The sequence below is a fragment of the Numenius arquata genome, chromosome 11 (assembly GCF_964106895.1).
Source record: "Numenius arquata chromosome 11, bNumArq3.hap1.1, whole genome shotgun sequence".
NCBI classification, from domain to species: Eukaryota; Metazoa; Chordata; class Aves; order Charadriiformes; family Scolopacidae; genus Numenius; species Numenius arquata.
The window spans coordinates 26673168-26697344 of NC_133586.1; the positions used below are offsets into that span (position 1 = coordinate 26673168).

The following is a 24177-nucleotide window of genomic DNA, read 5'->3' on the forward strand; positions in this document are numbered from 1 at the left end:
GAGCTGGGACACAGCCAGGGAAAGGTAGGTTTGTCACAAGGGATTTTTGCTGTACCAAAAATGCTGCTGTTTCGTTTTGGGTCCGTAGAGGTCATGGCACGGTGGAGCCCAGGCTCCTGGTGTTGTGATAAATACCCTGATCCTGAGCTATTGTGCAGAGGATGATGCTGCAGGGCCGTTGGATGATGCTGTGGCTCTGTCTCTGTGGCAGAGCTCTCAGCCTTCCTGGCAATGTAAATTCTTCTGGCTGCCTGCTAAAATTACACTGAGTTATTGATTTATCTTTGAGAGGATTTCCTTCCCGAGGGACATTTCTGGCCGTTGTAATGATTTAGTTCTTCTGCGAGTGCAGAATCGGGAGCAGAGCAGAGCCATCCTCCTGCAGCCCGGGGGTCGTGCTCCCACAGGCTCCTTCCGCAAGCTGATTTCTATTCCAAAGCCAAGGTTATTCTGCTGTTACTTCCCAGTGACAACTGCGAATAAAAGGGTATTTTCAACTTTGCACCGAGCGAGCCGCAAGTCTCAGAGTAGCCTTTATGCTGCGGTGCCAGCGTTGTTGCCCTGGGCTTGCTGCAAACGCTGCTCTGAGGCTGGCGTGTGGGAGGTGTGAATCTGTGCCAGCAGTAACGCACCCGGGCTCCTGGGAACGTTGTAATTCTTTAAAGTGGGGTTTGATGGGAGCAGGGTTGCGCAAACAGCTTTTTTTCTGAAGATGCAGGGTACAGCCTCTCTTCTTTATGGCTTTCTGCTGACTCACCCATGGAGCATCTCTAAAAATCAGGCTAAGCAAGATTGATTTTTGACCTCCTGCTTGAACCCCTGAGGAGGCAAAGCCAATTCTCTTCTTCTACCACCAGTTTTCTTCCCTTAGCCCCGAAATCATAGTCCACTGGTTGCAGCTCAACTGGTGAACGGCATCAGTAGAAGGACCCAGCCCTTCAGGAGTTGGGCCAAACGTTTTACCAAATATCTCTGGAAGGGAAACGTGTCCCTTCTCTCTCTCTTTCTGTGTCCCTAGGTCCCATCTGTGTCCCTGGGTGCCCATCTCCAGCGATGGCCCGTCTCAAGCACCTCCCGTGGGTTCCTGTATCTAACCCCAGGGTGGGTGTGGATCCGATCTCAGCTGCAGTGTGTGCACTGATGGAATGCGGGGCTGCTTGCACACGGTGTTATAAAACAGCATCCCCTCATTAGGCTCTGGGAGAACGTCAATTTATTTTCCTCTGAACCAAGCATGGCACAACTACTTTCTTTCTTAGTGATCTATCTGCAAGATAAAACAGGTCCTTAGCGTCTATCTTAAATAGTGCAGTGTTGACAAGTTCTCTTGACAAAAATTAGGCTAATGTTCCCTACGACTGCATTAGCTGTAGAAATGAGGCTTTAAATTGAAGCTTAGGAAAGCAGTATACCAATGCTCTCTCCAAGGCATCTTCTCATTCCAGCTTTTATTATTCAGATTCGTTCTCACTAGAGCTTGGCAGCGCAGTGAGTTTATCCAGTGCGTTCTGCCAGTCTTGCAGCCCGGAGGTTGGGATCAGGCGCCTTTCAGCATTGAGGCGGGGCAACATTGTCCAACTGTCTGCGGCCCTGGGCTCTCTTGGCTCTGGGGGATGCTCTGGGCTCGGGGACACGCTGGTGCCAGGGTGTCACCGTGACCGCTGGTGTGAGAGCATGCAATGAGCCGGCCAACACACGTGGAGTGGAGACACAGTCCAGGCAATACACTGCACACCTTGCCAGCAGTACAGCGTGTTCTGAAACGCTCCCGGTGGTAGCTGGAGAAGGGACCTTGGTCTTCCTCTGTTGAACGTGTCTATCTTTCCATTTTCAGCCTTGGTTGAGTTATAAACAGAGAAGCTGAGGAGAGGAACAGAGATCCCTGAGACCCGGTCATGAAGACCCCTTCTTGAGCTTCCCAGTCTTCCCCTTGAAAATAGTTTGGTTTTTTTTTTTGCCCCCTTTTCCTCCTGTAGCACAATCTTAGGCTTCAGCTCTTGGTTACCAACTGTGGATTAACCGTGGCCAGTTTAGACCTCCTGGTTCTCCTCCTGGTGTTGGTCCTGATGGATTATCCCTCCCTAGAGAGCAGTTGTGTCCTTTCCATGCCTCTGTGTTGCTGGATTCTTTGCTGGTGGTTTTTCTCTGCCCTCGGTGGCCACCGGGTCACTGGAGGGAGGAAGAGAGGCTCCATGAGGGTGACAGATGTGGTAGACAGCTATGGTTGATGATGCTCTGGAGGTGCTAATCTCTATCATAGTAAAGAAGCCAGTAATGCCTGGCTCAAAAAGGTATTAGATGCCTAAAATTCAGCAGAATTAATATCATCCTCGGTTCATTTTGTCAGGTTCTTGATTCTCCTGGTCATCCCCCTCGTCCTTCTCTGCCTCTGTTCTGCATTGATCTTCTCTGAACATAGATAAGCCTTCGGCATCCCGGATGGGCTTTCTAGTATAACAAATACACCTGTGGGATGACAATTATTTAATAGGTTGTAGTGACATTATGAAGTGCCTTAGGCTTGGGGATAAATAACTTAGTGAGCTGGAGAGGGATTAAAACTGGCTTTTGTAAATAACGATTCTCTTGGATGTTGACTTGGTGAGACAAAGGTCGCTGCTGCGTCCATGCAGCCCGGCGTGTCCTTTGATAGCCGAAATAATCAGACTGGGGCCGGGCGCCTTCAATCTCCACTTTTCTTCTGCTGCCCAGACCTTTGTGGGATTAAACTCTCTAAACTGCTGGAGTTCACAGAATCGAGCCCAATATCAAAAGAGAAAATAAATTAAGTGCTTCGTATTGAATTACTAAGCGCATGCATCATGCTGTAACCCAGGGTGTGTGGTAATGCATAAGAAATGACTGGCTTGAAACTGGAGATAAGGGTTTGCTTATAAAGTGAAAACACGTGTTTTTGCCAATTTTACAAAAGGGCAACCCTTCCTCCTCCTTCCTGGCTATTTTTTTTTTTTCCTGGTGTATTTTCTGCCGTTGCGGTGCAAGTGAGAGAGAAGCCTTTGCGGAGAGGGAGGTGGAAGGGCAGAAGCACTTGTGGCGAGGAGCTTGTCGCCATATGAAGCTTTTCTATATTGGCAGCAGCAGAAGATACATCAGCAGATGCTACAGCAGCGACTCCCGTCAGAGAGGCACCATACGTCCTCTCCCCATCGCTCCTTCCCAAAGAGCCTTCCTCCCCAGGCACCTCATGAGCACCCACCTTCGCTCCCACTGCTTGCTGTCTCGGAGCATCCCAGGAAGCCCCACCTCCAGTGCTGTGTCCAGTGAGGGGTCTGGAGCACAAGTTTTGTGAGGAGAGGCTGAGGGAGCTGGGGGTGTTCAGCCTGGAGAAAAGGAGGCTGAGGGCAGACCTTCTCGCTCTCTACAACTCCCTGAAAGGAGAGTGTAGCCGGGGGGGGTTGGTCTCTTCTCCCAAGGAACAGTGGATGGGACAAGAGGAAATGGCCTCAAGTTGTGCCAGGGGAGGTTTAGGATGGATATTGGGAAAAATGTCTATAGACTGAAAGGGCTATTAAGCCTTGGAAGAGGCTGCCCAGGGCAGTGGTGGAGTTGCCATCCCTGGAGGTATTTAAAGGCTGGGCAGATGTGGTGCTGAGGGACATGAGTTGGTGGTTTTGTCAGTGTTGGGTTGATGGTTGGACTTGGTGATCTGAAAGGTCCCTTCCACCCTCAACAATTCCGTGATTCTGTGCCCCTGCACGAGGCTGGGCTACGTGCAGAATGATGTCTTTGGCCACCGGCCATGGTAGGCATGAGTTAAACAGACCCTCTTTGACAGCATCAACCAGAATCCATCGATGGTCGCCACTGCGTTTTCCTCCCTCTCCCTTCCCTTCCTCTCTCCCGCTGCTGGAGCCAGAGCCAAGTGCAGGCAGCGGGTGGATTTGGCAGGAGCCAGAGCCTGGTGCTCGCAGGGTGCTGTGGGTTTGAATAAGCAGGCTCAGGGCCCCCAGCACTTGCTGATCAATGGAGAGAACATAAATACCAGTGCCGTGGGAGAGCGCTGGGTTGGTTCAAATTGGCATTCGTCAGTGGTTGTCCAACAGAGTGTCCAAATTCAACCGATGCTTTTGCACGTCTAACCCCGTATTACTTACTGGGAAGCCCCTTCCTTGTGACGCTTTGTTCTCGGCTCGCTGCAGATCGAATCACGGAAGGAGGGATTTGATTCTGGAGTCATTTTAAAAATGTTTTCATTGTAACTGCCGAGGGAAGCAAATTACAGAGAAGACCTCTCAGCACTAGGACAAAAGAGCAGCTCTAAAACTCTTTGCAGGTGAAGAAATGTTTGAGCCGTAGGGCTGATGGATGCTGTTTAGAGACATGGTCACTACTGCAACAAGCAAGCGGTTGGCATTATAAAGCAAAGAAAGTTCTCCCAAGGTTTACTGCAGGTGTGTTTCTCCCTGTAACCCTGGTTGTGCAGAGCCCTTAGCACCCTGAGTCCCCACGGTGACCTCTGTGGCATTAGCCATGGGAAAACAGTAGCCCAGCAAGCAATAATATGTAGCCTCTCTTTTGCTAAATGAGAAACAGGAACGGAAACAGCCCTTTCTCTGCACCCTGTTTGAGCAGGGTTCAAGTCCAGCAGAAAGGAGCGCAGCTGCTTTGAGACATGTAAGGACTGGTGAGACCCCACCTGGAGCACTCTGTCCAGCTCTGGAGTCCAGGAAGGACATGGGAGTCCACAGGAAGGACATGGACCTGTTGGAGCAGGTCCAGAGGAGGCCACGGAGATGCTGTGAGGGCTGGAGCCCCTCTGCTGTGACGAGAGGCTGAGAGAGTTGGGGGGATTCAGCCTGGAGAAGAGAAGGCTCCAGGGAGACCTTAGAGCCCCTTCCAGTCCCCCAAGGGGCTCCAGGAAAGCTGGGGAGGGACTCTTCATCAGGGAGGGGTTTGCTGTGAGGGTGGTGAGAGCCTGGCCCAGGTTGCCCAGAGAAGCTGTGGCTGCCCCATCCCTGGAGGGGTTCAAGGCCAGGTTGGAGGGGGCTTGGAGCAATGTGGCGTGGTGGGAGGTGTCCCTGCCCAGGGCAGGGGGTGGGACTGGGTGGTCTTTAATGTCCTTTCCAACCCAAACCATTCTATGATTCTGTGACCCCGGGCAACAGCAGGGACAGTGGCGCTTTTTGTTGGGGCATGTCAGTGCAGCGATTTTGGCGTTTTCCTGGGGATGGTTTTGGTGCCAGCAGCAGCGCTGGGCACTGAACTGGGAACGGATTCGCCCTTGGTGAGCTTGAAAGCATTTCAGGTGGCTTCTGTCCTCGCTTTGCTGCAGCGTGGTACAAAACCGGTGTTGGATAAGATGGTGTATTTAGACATCACCATTTTGACAGGTCGAATTGGAGGATGTTTATTATATATAAAAGATTTGTCAGATGAACTAACCAGCTTAAAGTGTCTTTTACGTGAAATAGCCTTGATTTTATTGAGGTTTCTTTAGCTGTTCGTTCAGGCTCTCAACAGTTCACCGCATTCAGGCGGTTCTGGAGGGCACTGGTGCGAGTTGCTGCTGAGAGGTACATCCCATGGCTCGGGGATCAGGCCCTTCCTGCTTGGAATTTGTCTGCGTGCTCTGGGAAGCAGAAGAAAACAGCAGTTTGAGCTGTTTGCTCGTGCTGTAAGGATAAAACTCCCATCTCATGGCTTCCTGCGTAGTCCCAGGAAGGGAAGGACGTTTCTTTATCCTTGTCGGCCCTCTGCATGGCAGGGTCTTTGTCCATGCTGGGGTGTAATGATAAGACAAAGTAATGGTGGTAAAACCAGAGTGACACCACCAGGACGTTTGATTTGCAGGCAGAGGCAGGGTGGGGGCCTTCAGCCCCACAGCAGGTAGCCTCTGGGAGAAGTGGCACAACGGGAATGGCCACGGTGGGTCATGGTAGGGGTTCATCCAGCATCCCATCCCCTGCAGATTCCTCCAGCATGTGCATAAGGAACAGTTTATGAACATGGCAAACATACAGTGATGATAAAAGAGTTTTCTCTAATTAATTGCAGTAGGTAATTAGAGCCCCTGCTGCCACTTGTGGTGGGAACCTGAGAGACCAGAGGCGGTGACCAGGATGGTGCTTCTCACAGGACATGCTGTGCCCAACAGGCAGCGGTGGTTTCCCAGCAGAAGGACAGACCTGATGGAAATGAGGTGCATGTGAGGTGGTTTCTAAAGCATTTTGTAAAGTGTTTCCTCCAGCGTCGTAGGAGTCTCTGCTTGAAGCATGGACACGGGCCTCAGAGCTGTCTCACCCTGTGCTGCGGGCCAGGAACGGTGGGAAACGCCGGGAGATGCTGGGGTGGCTTCTGGGGGAAGCTTCCAGGCCCGATGCTGTTAAACCTCTCTGCTCGCTATCTGGAAGAGGTGATACATAGCTTATTAATCACCTTTTCTGGTGGCACTTAATTGGGAGGAGCTGCGAGTGCCAGAAAGCGAACTAATACAAGAGGCTGCAGATAAGTGAAAAAGGGGCAGGAAGTAGGAAAATGAGATTCAGGCTCGCTCTGGGCTTCCTCTTCCCGTCAGTGATCCATCTCTTCTTGACCCGTGTCTTCTATGCATCTTCCCTTCCTTTTGTATGTAAAAATGTTCTGTTTTGAAATAAATAACAAGGAGCGGAATGACTCACCCTTCGAGAAAAAAAGTAATAAAGAGAAGGCAGGCTTTGCTGCTTCCTCGCTCGGCAGCGCTCACCGGAGAACCCCTGTCAGACTGGGGCTGGTTTGTCTATTTTCCTCTGAGCCCCGTGTTCGGTGTGAGAAACAGGCGGCACCTTTGTGTGGCTGGAGCACTCTGCTCCTGTGACATCCTGTCCCCTCCCTGGGCAGTGCCAGCGGGTGCCGGGGCGGTTGTGTCCCCCTGTGCACCACCAACACGGCATCCCCTAGCCTCTCCCAGTTACCCTGGCACTGGGGGCTGCTGGAGCCGGCAATGCAGCAGAGGGGAGCTCTGCTGTTTCCTGGGATTTGTCTCCTTTTAGTTTCAGGGGCTTTTTTTAATCATTATTTTATTAAAGGAGTAGATATGCTGCCATCAGATAACTTTTTGCAGATGCTCTGTCAGTCTTGTGCAGCCTTATTATTTTTAATATCGCAGCGCTGCTGGTTTGTTTTGCTGGGAACATTCATGTATTGATTCGCGGATTCTTTTGTTGCCTGTATTAGAAATAAAGTCCCTTTCCCCTCACTCCCCTGCGCCGAGGGAAACAAAGAGTAAGGAAATGTAGATGCTATCTGACGCTCGCTCAGATACCAAGGTGATTTCTGAGAGCTGCAGAGCCAGTTACTGACTCATAACCGCGGTTTGTTTTCACACCGTTAATAGATTTCTATTATTTTAGGTTTTTTGCAGTGGCAAATGAGGACACTCACTTGGGGAGAAACCAGGGGATCTGCCTCGCTGAGCTGGATCACCCTTTTTTTCTGCTTACAAAAGCTTTCCCAGGGGAACGCTTCCCTGCCACAGGGGACGAAGTGCTGCCAGCAGGCGTTTCATGGAGGGGGAGAGTCTCGTGTCCCTCTTGGGTTTCTCTTGCTGGGCAGGTCGATGGGTGGCAGCTCGGAGGTCCAAGGGAGGGGACAGGGAAGCCACTGCCTGGAGCATAGTGAGTTATTGCTGGATTTCAGTGTGAGATTTGTGTGTCTGTGTATGATGCAAAACTTCCCTGGTTATTTTTGATGCCTGTTGCTGGGGCTCAGCCCTGAGATGCAAAACCACCTGTGGCCAGCACTAAAGGGAATAACGTACTGGAAAGGAGCTGCTGAGCAGGATGAGACCTTTCTTGTTCAGTGAGGAAAACACGGGTGGTCGTTTGGGTGCCTAGAAAAGGAGAGATGGGGTTACTTGGATATTTCTATGTGATTCATCTTCAGCACAGCAGCCCTTTGCTTTTAGTTATCCTGCATATAATGCGCCTGATTCTTGCCTTAGTTATAAAGGTGGTGGAAGCATGGTCTGTTTTCCATTTGTTTATTTATTTATCGTCTTGTTTTCAGCCTCTGCAAAGCTTGATATAGGTACAGAGCTTCAGAAATGTACACATAACAGAATAATAGGTAACTGTGATTTGGTTTCAAGGCAATAATTTAAGTCGACAGGTTTAGCTGATAACATAAAACACAAGAGAGAAATAGGATCAGTTTATAAATGTCAGCAGAACCCCTGCAAGTGAGTTGCTGCCTTGAAGCCGACTCCGGTGCTGTTACTCCGTCTAATATATTATAAGAAGAAATAAACAGATGTCTGAAAAAATCTGGCTGACCAAGATTAAAAGAGTAGGGCTATAAATTAAATTCTTCCTCAGTGTCACTTCAAGCAACTTTCAGGATGGACAGAACACATCCAAATAAGATGAATGCTGATGGACTAGAAGGACCTCCAAAAGCCCAGGTGTTTTCAGGCTGTGCATGCTCCGTCAGTTTGTCTGGAGAGGGGTTGAAGTCAGAAAGCAGTTGTGGGAGACCAAAGCCCGTCCTGGCGCTTCTGCAACGATAAAGGGATTAAATCGAGAGTGGGAATAACACTGCCATGGGATCGGTGTCTCCTCCTTGGGAAATAAACGCTGCCGCTTTGCTTTGATGTTTATTCCCAATAAATACCTCGTCATTTGGGCAGTGGCAAGCTTTTGTTATCCTTGGCAAGTAATTTACCTGGTGGGGGCTATCTTTCTGGCTGAGTGATTGAGGGGCAGGTGGGTGGCACGTCCCTGTCGGGGACACTGGGTGGTCTGCTTAAACCTCATGGCTTCCTCTTAGATCCAGCAACCCAAGCTGATGCACTAACATTTATTCAACTCATTTCAATTGTGGTTTAAAAAATTCCAAGTATGGGATAGTTTTTTAAGTGGTAAAACATACAAACTGGTTGTGGGGGAAGGAGTTTGCTGGCTTCCTCCTCCACCAGCTACAGCCTTTTCTGCAGGTTCACGGAGGGGTTTTCACAGCTATTTTTACTCCCTGCATAGAGGATTCGGAGGTGGGCAGTTAATTAGCATGGAAACTCTTTTTTCCCTTCATAAGGAGTAGGACGGGGTGAGATCTGGTGCTGTAGGATTGGGAGATCTCTGGGAAGTGAGACCCTCTGGCCCCAGGCAGTAATGCAGACGTGCAGTTTGCATAGACATCGTTTATTTTCCTAAGGTGTCAAGGAGAAAAAAAGGTCAGAAAATCACTTCAATATAAACTTGTTTTTATATTTTTTAATGGAGTTTCGGTTCCTAAATGCAACTTAATACAAACAGTAAGTAAAAAAAAATTAATTCCTCTAGGGGAAAAAAGCTATTAAGAGTGTGATTCTGTATCAGCAGCACGTGAAGCTGTGTAATTGCTTACATATGTACCGCTCCGGTGCGTGCTCCCAGTTGTTGAATAGCATCAAATTATAGGAATCAAAGAGAAGCAACTATTTTTAAGGGAAGTGTCTAGAAGCTACATATCGAAACATTAAAATTCAGGATTTCCAGCTTGCTCGTTTAAATTGGCAATTTTAATCACATTATTCAAGTCAACCCACCCTCAAAACACACTTTATAAATAATACTTCAGAATACCCCAAACTAAACAAGGCAGAGGAACTCATCCTGTCTCAAACTTCTGGCGTATTTTAAGTGACTGCACCGATCTTTTTTGCTGAAAACAGAGACGTCTGTCTTGGTTTATTTAATAAAGCAGGATGTTTGTCCTGCTGCAGCACGAATCTCCGCGAAGAAATCCCTGTAGCAATGAAAGGCGCTTAAATACATTCGAGCTGAGATTTCTGCTCTGGGGTTTGGGTGGTCTCGGTCAAATCTGGTTTAGGACAGTGGGAAGAAGCAGAAGCAGGAGAGGTTTGTGTCTTCTGTGATGGAGACCTCCTTAATTGGGTTGTGCTGGGTTTGTGAGCTCGTGCACGCCGGGTGGTTCACGTTTTCTTTTATTTACGGCTCGCTGGAAATAGGAACTGGGAGGACTGGTCACACGGGAGTCGCTCAGCCCTTCTGGAGGCTGCTCCCTCGCTTTCCCTTTTGATGTTTCTTTTAAGCAAAGCCCATCGGCCGCGTTCTTCTCCCCTGGCAACCGAGGGAACTAATGTGGCCAGATGCACCGGGAGCACGACAACCAGAATACGCTGTACTCTCCTAACGGGGACGTTTATTTCTGGCTGCCTTTGACAATTCAGGAGCTGCTTCAGCGAGTGCTGTGGCTGGAACCAGGGCTGTCTCCCCTCAGTCTCGCTTTCTCCCCTCAGTGCTGTGGAGGGGGAAGATGTCCTCATGGACCCGTATGTTCAGCACATAATGCCATTTTGTAATTTTATCTTTTTTTCCTTGCTGGCAGCCCCCTGCCTTGGTGTCTCCTGAACCAGGCAGAGGAGATGCAGTGTTGTCCTTTTTGTGGAGAGCCTACAAACTTCTTTTTGACATCCCAGCTGCATTGCCTGCATCGCCTGCAAGGGGCAAAGCTCTGCTAGTACAGCGAATTTCTGTGAAACTCACCTTTTCAAAGTGGGAAGCTGCTCCTCTAGACAGACATATAGCTCCTGCATATCCCAAGTAAAGGAGCAGGAGAAGGGCCTGTGGATGGGAAGCGTACCAAGTGTGGAGGAGGCATAACGAGCCTGTCCTTGCAGAGTTTAAGATGGGAAAATAATCAGGTCTGTCCCCTCATGTATCCAACCAACACAACTTCCAATGGACAGGATGTGGTGGAGAGAAGGAGGAGTATCAGAAATACACCCTGTTTTAATAGGAAATCTTCCAAAATGGATTTTCCAGGTTTTTTCCAAATGCATTTATACCTGCTGGATGGCTTTAGGCTTTGAAATGGTTTTGTCTGAATTGTGACAAATATCCCAGTCTTGTGTAGGAAGCACCAGGTCCTTTGATCAGTGAAATGTCTCTTTGGTCTCGAAGAGGGGGGATCAATCCAGTCATTCCCTAGACTACGTACAGCGTTTTGTCTTTGAGTGCGTGTATTTTCTTGTATGAAATAATTATCCTTGTCTTCGCTTCCCTTTGGTAGGAGACGCTACCTGTCTCCTGCCTGCTGTGTTCTCTTATCGAGGCATCTTTTTAGGGAAAAGGAAACAGGTAAAGGAAAGGCTGAACAGGGGAACCTCATCGAGCGAGAGGAACATTTGCAGCTGTGTGTCTGTCTGTCTGTCCAGCCTCTCTAGTCACTCAGCTGCGACCCCGCTCTCCTCAGCAGGCAGATTTTTTGCATTGAAAGAAGAGGAGGCGACATCAAGAAGCAGCAACCAAATACTGCCGTCCCTCCATCCCAGCGTGACAGCTGGCCGTTGTGACATGTTTGTGGTGAATTGCAACCAAGAAAAAACACCCTTTTCCCATCTTTTCTGCATTTAAAAACCAAAGCTTAATATATTCTGCGTATTTTTGTTGGCAGATAGTAGTGATCATATATTCCTTTTCATACAATATTTCCAAACCAACACAGCCTCGCCTAGATACGCTTGATATTCAGCGTACCTGGCTGTGCTCTGCCGTGAGCTTTGATTTCATTTTGGCAGCTGTGTTTTATGCTCTCTACCCCCATCAGCAACCAATTCCCCTTTCCCCAACAGTCTCCAAATCTGCTCCTGATGTGGAGTTTTTAGTGTCCTTTTAGGAGTTGGCCTAGGAGAGTGGAGGGAGCTGGTGCTCTGCTGAGCTTGAGGTCCCTCCCTGCTGCACGGGGACACATTTGGTGGGTCAGGGTGGCATCTCCGTGAGGATAAAGTGTCACTTGGATCAAAGGGACATTGCTGGAGGGGATTATGTCTCTTTGGGGTAGGAGTGTGCACCTTCAGCTCCCCCTTCCTGCTCAAAGCTGGAATAATGCACATCTGAAGTCCCCCAACCTTTGTTTGCAGGTCAGGCTGTTCCTGCAGGGTCACACGTACGGTTAAACCTGCAGACGGGAGAGAGAGAAGCCAAGCTCCCAGATAGCGAAAATGGGAAAAGCGACACAAGAGAAGAGAGGAGAAGAAAAAGGTACAGTGATGCAAAGCATCAGGGGTGGGCGGGCTGCGAGTTTCAGGCCTTTTATTAAAGGCCAGGTTTCCTGGTGCACTCAATTGCTGTCTCTTCCCGCGACTTAATCTCTGGTTTAAGTGTTCAGCCGTGCTGAAGACAGAGCTCCATCCTTCGTGATCCCTTTGGGATGGTGGTAGAAGTGCCCTGAGTGCATATTCGGAGACACCTTCATGGCTTCTCATGCCACGACACTGAAACTAAATTTGCAATGTGCCTTCTTTGAGTGACGTTTATTCCTTTGCGGTGTCTGCATCAGTCTCTCTGAAACTGCGTTCTGAGCTCGAGCCCTCAGAGCAGCAGTGGAGGGCTCGCTTTGTGCTGACCTGAGCCAGACAACGTTGTTTTTAACTTGGGGCGGTCAGCAGCCTCACAGCGTTTACACATCAGTTATTGCCGACATTCTCCTTAGATCACACAGCTTTTCTGGTGCCCGCATTTTTTGATTTGTTTTATAAGTTTCGCTGGTGCTGACTTTCCCCTTGGCACCTTCCTAACGAAGACTGGGTTAGTTTCTAAGGGGAACTTGCTTTCCTGAAGTGTGTGGGGTTTGCCATTGCTTCCCTCGCTCCCCCAGTTACTCCGGTTCAGAGCACGGAGAGGCTCTTTAGCTTCGTGATGCCCCAGCAGTTGGCTTTCCTTTTTTCTGTGCAAGAGCGTGTGTGGCCCAGATAAACACTCTCTGAACCAAGGAGATAGGCGTAAAGAGCAACACAACGTGGTTTTTAGCATTTCTGTGTAATTTCTGCTTGGATTTACACTTGCCCTAACTTCGTGTGTGACAATCATCAGAACTTCAGCTGTAAATCTCCACGTTAAAGCTTGTAAGTAAGTCCTTAGCAGTGATTTAGTGGCCCAGTGGTGCTTTTTTGTTTTTCCTCTGAAACATTTCCTGCTTTTCTGTGTTGCTGCATGAAATTCAGAGGCATAAATTAATCAGCCATATTTACTGCCTTAGGACTTGAGATTTTGGGTCAATGTGCAGATTACGGAGCCTTTTTTGGCGGTCGGGGCGAGCTGTCTGCAAACCCCCCGCAAAACAGAGCACTTGGACTAACCTTTTCTTGAGCGTGGAGTTTTTTTGTGTGTTTTAGGCGAGAAACGTGGAAATCTAGCGCTCTTAGTTCCTTTCCTCCTGACATTGTCCATTGCTAGGATATCACAATGAAAATGTTACGGACGCAATGGCTCACTCATAAACTGTTTTGTCTTGTTTCCTCCGCAAGGCTGGGCAAGGTGCATGTTGACTCAAATTCATTCACATCCCAGGAGCTCAAAAAAGCATTGGCTAAAATGAAGGAAAGTGAGAAGGCAGAGAGAAAGGTAAGGAAACAGTTCCCTGCTTCTGAAGCAACGCATAGTACACGGATGCCAACGCCCTACATTGCGTGACTCAGAAATATGATGGTTAAAGTAATTGCTTGGGAAAATACTGTGCAGACTTAATCTTCTGGTGAATATGGACCTGAAATAGAATCATAGAATCATCTGGGCCGGAAGGGACCTCCAAAGGTCATCTAGTCCGACGCCCCCCGCAGTCAGCGGGGACACCCCCAACTAGACCAGGTTGCCCAGGGCCTCGTCGAACCTTACCTTGAATGTCTCCAGGGAAGGGGCCTCAACCACCTCCCTTGGCAACCTGTTCCAGTGCTCCACCACCCTTCATGGTAAAGAACTTATTCCTAATGTCTAATCTAAATCTGCTTTTTTCCAGTTTAAAGCCATTACCCCTTGTTCTGTCACTGCAGGCTTTTGTAAACAGACTGTCTCCAGCCTTCCTGTAGGCCCCCCTCAGGTACTGGAAGGCCGCTATTAGGTCTCCCTGGAGCCTCCTCTTCTCCAGGCTGAACAACCCCAGCTCCCTCAGCCTGTCCTCGTAGCAGAGGTGCTCCAACCCCTTGATCATTTTCGTGGCCCTCCTCTGGACCCTCTCTATCAGGTCCATGTCCTTCTTATATTGAGGGCTCCAGACCTGCACACAGTACTCCAGGTGAGGTCTCACCAGAGCAGTGTAAAGTGGCAGAATCACTTCTCTGGATCTGCTGGCAACACATCTCTTGATGCAGCCCAGGATGCGATTGGCCTTCTGGGCTGCAAGTGCAAAATACCTTCGCTAGCCTGTTAGTGATACAGTTCCCTGGGAGACTCGCCCTTTTTTTGTACCTATCCTGGGTTTTCTGTAGGAAAGGGTCCATTTTATTCATTTCAGACTGCAAGGCCTTGTGTTGTGAGCTGCTAATAAGTACTTAAGTGTATTCTCACGGTTCAGGGTGTTTCTCCATGACAATTATTCTGAGGGATGTCAGGGGAGAGGGGCCGCAGTGGTGGAGTGGGCTGGGATCATCAGCTTAGCGACAGATCAGCCGTCAGATGCTGCTGCTTTCTGGTCCTTGCTCAAGTGAGTGAGATCTCAACTAGTGAACCAGGCACACTGTGTCCACGTAACCGTCCCCATGAGCTATCCAGACACCCCATTTCTTACTGCTGTTCTTGGTGTGCTGAGGCTGAAATGAAGCTATGGGATCTTTCCAGTGAACCCAAAGTAGGTATGGTCTGTAAGATCTCCGGCCTGCTGTTGCTCCAATAAGTTTTCTGATACCGATGTGATTAGACCTGAATTAATAATGCAAACATTCATGTGAACCCATGGGCTGATTTACTTTCCATTGTTTGGATGTATTTTTATCCCTTGTTTTGATTTATTTATTTAACTGCCGCTTAGTTCACAAAACTGTCTGCAGACCTCCAAAGTGGACTGGGTTGCAGCATGTTGGTAGTTGTAAAGGATGATACTTTGCCATTCACTGTCCTCCAATGAGTTTTCCAATCTCATGCCCTGGGTAGTAAAACCTGAACAGCCCTGGTAAAGCATAGGCTGACATTTCCTTATATAAGCTCTAATGTTCCCATTTAGTTACAAATAGCCCACAGTCCAAAATAAAATAGAATATAAGTGCTGCTTTCAGCCCTCTCCAAGCTTGGAGCTGGTCCCCAGCCACTGGCGTGACACTGGGTGGGATGATATTTCCTTTTTCCCCTTTTTCCCCTCTCCCCCTCAGGAGCATTTCCTTAAGCCCCGGCTCCTCCTGCTGCTCTGACGTTGTCTCAGTCAAAGGAAAACTGAGGTAGGAGTCAAAGCTAGAAAGTCTTGGAGTCACAGAAAGTCCTTTTCCCCCCTCTCTGGCACCAGGGCGTTATTTTGGTTTCCATAAGATTATTTATGTAGCAGCCAGCATTACTGATAGCAGGACCTCTTGAAATGAGTGTAATTTAAATGCAAAAATTAGTGATACTCTATTATGTGAAAATAAGCTGTATTTTAAAAAAACCCTGTTAGAATAGCTATTGTCCCAGCAACTGGGCTAAAAACAGCCACATCTAATGGACCTAAAGTACTCCATTTAAAATCACTCCTGCAGGGAGCAAATTCATCCTTGAAGTAACTGTGTCAAAGTAAATTGAGTTACACTAAGGCTGCTCCCCTCCCTGCTCCTGCAAAAGCCATTCTGTGCAGCTGGGGTGGGTATGGCGTTTGGTGGTACCTCCAGTAATTAGGCCAGTAGTCATTAGTGCCAGTTGTACATCTGCCATTAGATCAATAATGCTTTACTTCCATCACTTTTTTGTGTTATTCTCTGATGACTGGAGCCCTTGGCTTCTGTTCAGGCGTGGGGGAGAAGGGCAGTGCGTGCAGGGGGGAGCACTGCACCTACAGACCCTCTACCTGGGGGTCACTCCTCTATGAAAACATATTTGGGTATTTTTGTTTGTGATAGAATCCCTTTAAAAAGGGGGTTTCTTGCTTTCTCCTGCACTCAGAGCAGCCCATCTTCAGCCTGGGCTCTCGGCTTCCTCCGTTCCCACCTGCCCCAGTGTCACCAGTACTGATGCTGGAGAATTGCTCCCTGCCAGCTTTGGGGCTCTCTTGGATCTCTGGCAGAACCTTTTCCATCTCATCACATGCCTCTCCGCAGCTCTGGGTTCATTGCAGCCCTCGGGGTGCTGCTGTATGAGGGAGACGAGCTGTGCTGTGTGATGAGCTGTCTCCTGGCCCAGCCCCATGGCACGGCAGTGCAGGTGTCCCCACCTCCCAGCTGGTCCTCCCACTTCTGTCCCGGGCAGCGAGTGCATACGTTCCCCTTATAAAACCATCCTGAAACGTGTTGAGTGATTGGAATGTGTCTTCGTACACATCTGAGGAGATCTCCTTGATGTCACTGAGTGTTTGGGCTGAATGGGACCTCCAGAGGTCTCCAGCTCCAGGCAGGGTCAGCTGTGAGATTGGGGGGATGCTCAGGGCTTTTTGCAATTAGGTCATAGAACCATAGAATCATAGAACGGTTTGGGTGGGAAGGGACCTTAAAGATCATCCAGTCCCACCCCCTGCCCTGGGCAGGGACACCTCCCACCACACCACGTTGCTCAAAGCCCCATCCAGCCTGGCCTTGAACCCCTCCAGGGATGGGGCAGCCACAGCTTCTCTGGGCAACCTGGGCCAGGCTCTCACCACCCTCACAGCAAAGAATTTCGTCCTGAGATCTCATCTCAGTCTCCCCTCTTTCAGGTTAAAACCCTTCCCCCTCCTCCTATGGCTCCCCTCCCTGATCAAGAGTCCCTCCCCAGCTTTCCTGGAGCCCCTTTAGGGACTGGAAGGGGCTCTGAGGTCTCCCTGGAGCCTTTTCTTCTCCAGGCTGAACCCCCCCCAACTCTCTCAGCCTGTCCTCACAGCAGAGGGGCTCCAGCCCTCACAGCTTCTCCATGGCCTCCTCTGGCCCTGCTCCAACAGGTCCATGTCTCTCCTGTGCTGAGGACCCCAGAGCTGGACACAGTACTCCAGGTGGGGTCTCACCAGAGTGGAGTAGAGGGGCGGAATCACCTCCCTCACCCTGCTGGCGAGGTCTCGGTCTCAAGAAATCCACTTGCAGGCAAACTGAGAACAACGGTGCCTCTTGCCTCTAGGCTTGATGGTGTTTTGGAAAGAACATAGAACATAGAAATGGTGTACAAAGCCCTTAGGTACAGGCTCAGCTCCTCAGGGAGTGCTTACTGGTACCCAAGGTGGGTATCTTACAGATAACAGGGTTCCTGGGCTTCTCAGAAGGACCCTCCAATGCTGCTCCTGCATCTCTCATACACAACGGTAAATCTGTTTGCACAGCCAGCCAGGATCCCCTTGTAAATCTGGGGCTGGGGTTTCTTTCTCCATCTGTCTTGGTTCTCTTTCTCACCCATCTTCATATCCGGTTTCCTCCTTCTGCTTTCAAGGCCCACGAGGAAGAGGTGAGGAAGAAGTTCCGGCCCATTGAGCAGCTGAAGGAGGAATTTGAAAAGCTGAACGTGAAGATGGAAACAGATTATGAAATTATGGCTAAATTAATCAGCAAATTCAACAGCTCTGCCTCCACGCTGGATGAAAAAGTAGCAGCGCTTTATGATCTTGAATATTATGTTCACCAGGTAACAAAAATGCATTAGTAACTACCGTGTAAAATCCAAGGGATACGGTGTCATAAACGTGGGTTTATTTTTCTTATCGCTATCAGGTAATACAAATTGCTTAATTATCATAATCCTGGGACAATAACAGACAGCAGAGGGCTACTGCAGGCTTATTTTATATCCAAGTTTGAATAAATCATCTCTCGTACCGGTAGCGAGCAGTTTCCTAGGGGCTAGTGTTGCCGGGTTTGTTGTCTGTTCTCAGGCTTTTTCCCTTGCCCTTTCTTTTTCTTCTTTTATATGCTATGAAATGGGGTTTTATCTGGTGGTTTTAGGTAAGTATAGTGATGGCAGCTAAAAAAATAATTAGTTTCTCGCTTCTTCCGTGGAAAGCATCAGTGATTGCAGGTAGATGCCCTCACACCAGTTCGCAGAGAGTGTCTTTGTACCAGGGAAGACAAGGGCCACCCAAAAAGCTTTATTTTTGTCTTGGCGTGAGTAAGAAATGGCCTGTAGAGCCTCTGTCACGGCTGGGCTGGTGGCAGAAAGGACGGAAGAGGCTCAGGCCAATGGCGAGTTGCTGAGTGTCCGCTGAGCCCTGCGGATGGGCTCGGGGTGAGGCTGAATATATTTCGGGAAATCTCGCTTCTTGGGTTTATGCTCACACTTTTTTCCCCCGCTCCCTCTGCTCTCTCTTGCTCCGCTTTCAGCTCGCACATTTTTGCCTCCCATGGGTCGTGGTGTTCTGTGTCCTGCCTGGTGGGAAAGAACTGGCCTTCTCCCTCCCCAGCAACTGAGGGAGACCAGGAGAGCTTCCCGTATCACTCTCGGTGACTTAATCATTTCAGAGGGTGAAGGGACAACTCTTGGGGAGATGCCAGTGCAAGACCTTTCACTGGAACAGCACTTCTTAAAACCAGAGGTGGTGTTTTGGGGGAAGGTGGCTGAAGGAACGTGCTGCTGAGAGAGGGAGTCCATGCACCAACTAATAGAAGTGTTATTTCCAAGGCTCTTTGTCTTGAATTTCCACGCTAAATCTCTGTCATGCTCATGCAGAGGCTTCCTTGCTGTTTGTTCTCAACGCTTTTGTTTCGCTGATGGCATCTGTCTGACTCAGAGAATAAGGGTGAACAATGGGCGCCCAAAGAGCTTCGTATTTATACTCGGGGCTAATTCTGTCTGGCTAAGGGTGCCAGACCATCGGGCCAGCATGCTAAAAACCAACCCCCAAATGCCCTGGGATGCCTTGAATTCCAGCACAACTGTCTGGACTATTCCAGCATAAAATCCCACCCACTTGCGGCATGGGATGGGGCAAACAGTTGCAGAAAGGCGAGAGGAGCAGGGAATGGGTCCCCACTCCCTGTGTGGGGACCGCAGCATCAAAGGGAACCGCATCCAGCATCAAAGGGGTCAGAAGGGGGGAAATGGCAGGGGAGGCTGGCAGGGAGCACAGAGCACTCCTTTGTGCATCCATCACAACGCTGCTCTGTGCCCGCGCTGGCGGGGCAGATGGCTGGGCAGCACCTTCTCATCAGGCAGGAAGCTGATAAGAAATATGACTTGTCTCTAAGCCAGCGTGGCTTTTCCTCCTCTTTCTTCTTCCAGCCAGTTGAATGCGTCCAGAGCATTATCTCTGCTTGGGACTGACTTTAGCAGCACTGGCTTAATGTAATTACTGAACAGCAGCCAAATTCGCTTGTGCCGCATAACCCTGGAAGGGCTGAACTTGTCAGGAGTCCTCTGTGGTGAGCCAGGGCCGTGCTCCTGGAGGACGGGGATCCTCGCAGGTGTGGATGGCCCAGGACAGCACCCACGTGTGGGACTGGTGACAGCTCTGCTGCTCCCTTTTCCCCCCACCTCCATCTGAATGGTAACGTGCCATGCCTTTTGATAATAATTCTGCTCCCGGTCATCCTGGTGCTGCCACCGGGGCACAAAATGCCATGTCCTGCAGGGTTTGCAAGCCAAGGATGCTCTCTGCTCCTCGGCGTGGTCACAGGCATCCCAGGGAGCTGGGACGTGAAGCATCACGTGCCTCTGAGCTCGCTGCGAGGGAGGGGAGGGGAAGCCGTGGCCGGTGCTGAGCCAGGGGAGAGATGCTCTTGAAGAGTCAGCCCAAGGGCTCTGTGTTTGCTCAACTTTTGGTTGCCAGCTCTGGTTTGCTTCTCGTCAGTCAGGATTCAGCTTGGCATGTTGGGGAGTCCATCTTGGAGGAGGAGCAGGAAGGCCTGGCTGGCTGGGTTATCTGTAACGCATAAAAACCAAATGCAAATGTGGAAGAGGCCAGAGCATAACTCATTTATAAACAGAATTCATGGCGCTTGCACAGCGGTGTGCGGAGCCAAGACCCGTTCTTAGGCGTTGCAGGCTCTTTCTCTCAATTATTTACTCTTCTTATCTCCCTCTCTCCCCTCCTCTGACAAGCTACACCATTTCTCACTGCTAATTTCCTCTCCGTTGTGTGCCGTTGACATCCTCCTGCTTCCTCGCTTTCGTTTCCTAACATTTTCTCCCTCCCCTCGCCTCCCCTCCCCATTTTCTTTCTCCTCTGATTCAAAGCCTCTCCCTGAATAACTGCTGTCATATTTGCTCTTCTCCCATCCTTCTCCTCGCCCACCTTCCCTGTGTACTCTACTCAAGAGCTCTTTTGATCTCTGCCTTTCTGCCGCGCTGTTTTCAGTGGACTGAAGCGAGGCACGAGCTGCTGCCTCCCAGCATCCGCCGCTCCCCAGAGAGGTTCAGACCTTCAAGTCGTTGAGTTTGGGTTTTTTTTGGTTTTTAAAACGGTGAGTGAGGGAAAGGAGCTCTCAAAACAGACTCCAGTTAAAAAAATAAATATAAATACATCTTCAAAACAAGCTTTCCACCACACTTTGTATTCTGGGGCTGAGGTGTCTGGGCTGGCCTGACGGAATCCGGTGCTGATGAGGATACGGCAACAGTTGGTTTTACCACAACTGATGCTGGATGCAAACTTCTGCCTCTCTGTGCCTTCCCTCTTCAGCAGAAGCCAACGTCCGATTCCGGCTTTAAAACAGCCTGGGGAGTTTTTACAGAGGCTGAGCAATAAAAGGGCCCGCTGGCAGCTGAAATTGGGTTGCTGCATAGATTTCTTTGTAGCCAAAGATGGGTCTGCAGAAAAGTAGGAGATCTGGCAGGTCCAGTTTAAAAGAACAGGACCTGAAAGGATACAAAAGCTGCTGCAAATCCTGAGTCGGCCCCAGCAGAGCTGCAGGGACAGGCTTGCTGTGGCTGCCTTTGCAGAGGGACAGCAAGCGGTGGGTATTGCTGGGGAGAGGAGACGGGCTTGTAGCTCCCCAGGTCCTGCTTTGGGAAAGACGTACCCGTAGGACACAAAGCTAAGTAGCTTCTTCATTCTCTTGGGTGCCTAAAATATCCGATTTGTGGCCAATTTTGGTGAAGGCACACAGTTGAGATAAAAATAACACTGAGCATGAAGTCACTGTTGATTGAAAGAGCGTTCGGTGCCTGAGCCCAACGTACCCTCCACGTCTTGTGGTGTTTGTCCTCTCCCACCCCATCGGTGCCCTCTGCTTGCTGAAGCCAGGGAGCTCAGTTTGCCCAGCCGATAACTCATTTTTAGGTTCTGTTTCCATCTACTAACACACGCTGTTGTCTCCCTGTCTTTCAGGGAGGAGAAATGTTGAAATTCTGAACTTGTTTTTTTTTTTTTTGCAAACACAATTCTGAGTGTTCAGATTCCCCTTTAAACTGAAAAATAAACCCACCCCTTGAAAACCAAAATGCATTGATTTGACTTTGGACTGAATTTTGTACTCGAAGCGCTTTGGCTGTTTCTCTAAATGTTGTTTGCGGGCCACTGTGAGCCCTTTCCTAATCTCCTGTCTGAGAAGTGATTTGTGCCTGGGTGGCCCCACGTCTGGTTAAAGTCAAAGGCTGACCAATCCCCGCTAACGTTTAAACTTGTCCCTGCTGACAGTTAGTCCAATATTGTCTGCTTTAGAAAAATCATTGCTGGGGCTGCCCCGAGGGACTGCTCCTGGCTGACCCTGCCCAGCGGGGCTGCCTTTTGCTTTCCACATCCATGCGAAGCTGGTGACGGCACTCGTGAAAAACACCCAGCACAGCCCCTGCGCCTCGCTGCCAGCGGAGGTGATGCTGCCGACAGGCTCTTAAACGCTCCTAACCCCTGGTGCTACAATTAGAGCATCAATTAATTAAGTGCATTTACAAAACACACAGTTCCCTGGGTTTCCAGTAACAGCCTGCTTGAGGCAACAGAGCGAAGAACTGGGTTTTTTTTGACATCATCAGATTTACCGAATTTTTGACATCACCTGAATTATCGAAATACGTGTCAAGAATAGTTTTGAGAGCTAATTGAAGTATTTAAGTTTTCAGCAATGCCTTCTGCGTGTGATAATGGCCACCTAACAGTAAACTGTGCTTCTGAAACCATGACATCCACTGCTCAGAGAGAGAATTGTACGAAATTCAAGCCACAGTCGTTCCCTCTTAATTTTTAATTCCTTTTAAAACTCGGTGCTGGTTAGACTGGGAGGGAAGAGATGCTGTGCTTTCTGAAGCACGGCATTCTCCAAGAATTGAGTGGAAGCTGACTGGGGTTTCTGTACTGATGGACCTGCTCTCTCCCAGGTGGACAACGCTAAGGACTTCCTCTCCATGGGTGGACTCCAGCTCGTGATCGAGGGGCTGAACAGCACAGAGGCCACACTGAAGGAGAACGCTGCCTTCGTCCTGGGAGCTGCTCTCTCCAGGTGAGCTCTGTCCCACCGTGGGCGGGAGGATGACAACCTCGGGATTGTGTTTGTCTTCATCTCTCTTGATTTATTCCTAATAGCCAGAGCTAAAAGCTTCTCTCGTCCTGTGACACACCAAATTTTCTTCTCCCCTGCCAAGCCCTTTCTTTGAAGCACCACTTACCCTGGCCTTCTCCTCTGTGCACCCTCATCCTGCTTGTTAGACTCAGCCAGAGGTAATTCAATGGGGAAGCTGTGATTGTTTCTGGATTCCCCTGGGCTCCTTGTTTTCACAAGGTCCAAGGGGAATAGTTCTGGCTCCCCTTCTCTCCCCTTGGCAGCCCTCTCTGGGGAGAGATCTGGAGGATGGTACGGTTACAAGCACCCCAGGGAGCAACTTTCTCTGTCCTGTTCCTTTCTCCTGGGCTGCTTTAGGGTAGCAAAATGCTGATTTCTGAAATATAGCGACACCCGTGGTCTTTGGAGGGGGGGTTTCACCCCATGGACGTGTGCCTCTGACACTAAGAGGGTGTCGATTAGACACGGGGTTAGGAACAGGCTGAATTGAGAAGAGACTGGTCTGAAGGATGTTTGTGGTTCATGAAATGGTGGCTGCTGCCTGAAGGAGCCTGGTTGTCCTCGTGTGTAGCGTGTAGTGCTGCAGGGGATACCCTGTGGGCTCAGTGGGTTTTACTGATGCCCTTCTTGGTTTGGGGGTTTAGGGGCTTGGTGGTGTGTGTGTGTTGCACATTCACAGGTGCAGAGGCTTTAGAAATGCATGGGATGGACCCAAACTTCAAGGTCAGAAGTGCAGAGTGAATATAGACAGTCAGGAGTGTTCTATCTGCATATTTCTATGCCTAAAAATACGGTCACCTTCTGCACCATTATAAATTATTTATCACTTAGTGTAATATAGTCTACAAGTCTGCATTTCTTTTGCCATCTTGTATCCGATGCAGCATGTGTGAAGTAATACGGCCTCATGGACAGCAGTAGGTACCCAGATTTACACCAGGAAAGGGTCCAGCTTATGGTCTGAAACAGAGCTTGACTTTTTGATGGCCATAAGATACTCTTTCACATCAGAAACACCGACCCGCTCTTCATATTCTGGCCTGTCTTAATGTTTGAAACAATATTGTAATTGTTTCCTTAGGTTTGTTAATAGCGTGTAGACTCTTAGCTATATGTTTCTTAAAGAGAAAATCATGCAGAGGGCCTGGAAACATTTGCGGGTAATTCGTGAAACTATTAAATTGCTTCTTTCTGGGTTTAGCTCACGTGGCACAATCAAGAAATTAATTGTCTCACAATACAAGCACGTAGCAGTGGCCACGAAAGTAATGCTTTTGTTTGCTATTCCTCACTTAATTGCAAATGCCTTTATTTGGACAGAAACAATCTCTTTTCTAATATGACAATATTAAAATACTACTCTGGAAACTTTTAGACCTTTTTTTTCTTTAAAGGATGTTCTGACAGATGGTAATTTTGGGCAGTTTGGATGATGTATTGTCCGAGAGCTCAGTTCCAAAATGTGAGGAATATTATGCCTGGGTTTTGGGTTTGCTTTCTTTCCCCTTGCTGTGCTTAAGCTTTCTCGATAGATATCGACATGCCAGCTCATCTGCTCTATGCTATCTGCTTAATTTGTTTGTTCATATATTTTCTCAGCTTACTCCATGCTCCGTTTAAACTGCTGGGGGCATTTCAAGTACTTCACGCTAAGCATTTTCTGATGTCTTGTGTTTTTCTGAGGGGTCGTCGTTTATTTCCTTCACTTGTGGTTGTTCCTGGGGGCCTCGGTTAGGTGGTAGGACTTCCCAGTAAGTGCCCAGAGGTGCCACAGCTCACTGGGCTGTTGAGACATGATCTGATCTGTACTTGTGTGCCTGGGGCTGGTATCGGATCCCGTGTTGGATGCTGAGCCGTGCCCAGGCAAGAGGCGATGGTCTGCTGCTCACCAAATGGCT

At 49.2% G+C, this 24177-nt stretch overlaps 1 protein-coding gene across 8 annotated transcripts in view; it reads left to right on the forward strand.

The window, feature by feature from the left end:
* SIL1 (SIL1 nucleotide exchange factor) overlaps positions 1-24177 on the forward strand; it is a 104922-nt gene that overhangs the window by 41750 nt on the left and 38995 nt on the right. For all 8 annotated transcript variants that reach the window (XM_074155376.1, XM_074155370.1, XM_074155371.1 and 5 more), the window contains 4 exons: positions 11858-11978; positions 13244-13340; positions 17283-17474; positions 22098-22219. In XM_074155376.1, the coding sequence (XP_074011477.1) occupies positions 11858-11978; positions 13244-13340; positions 17283-17474; positions 22098-22219 (532 nt within the window). The remainder of the gene's footprint in view (positions 1-11857; positions 11979-13243; positions 13341-17282; positions 17475-22097; positions 22220-24177) is intronic.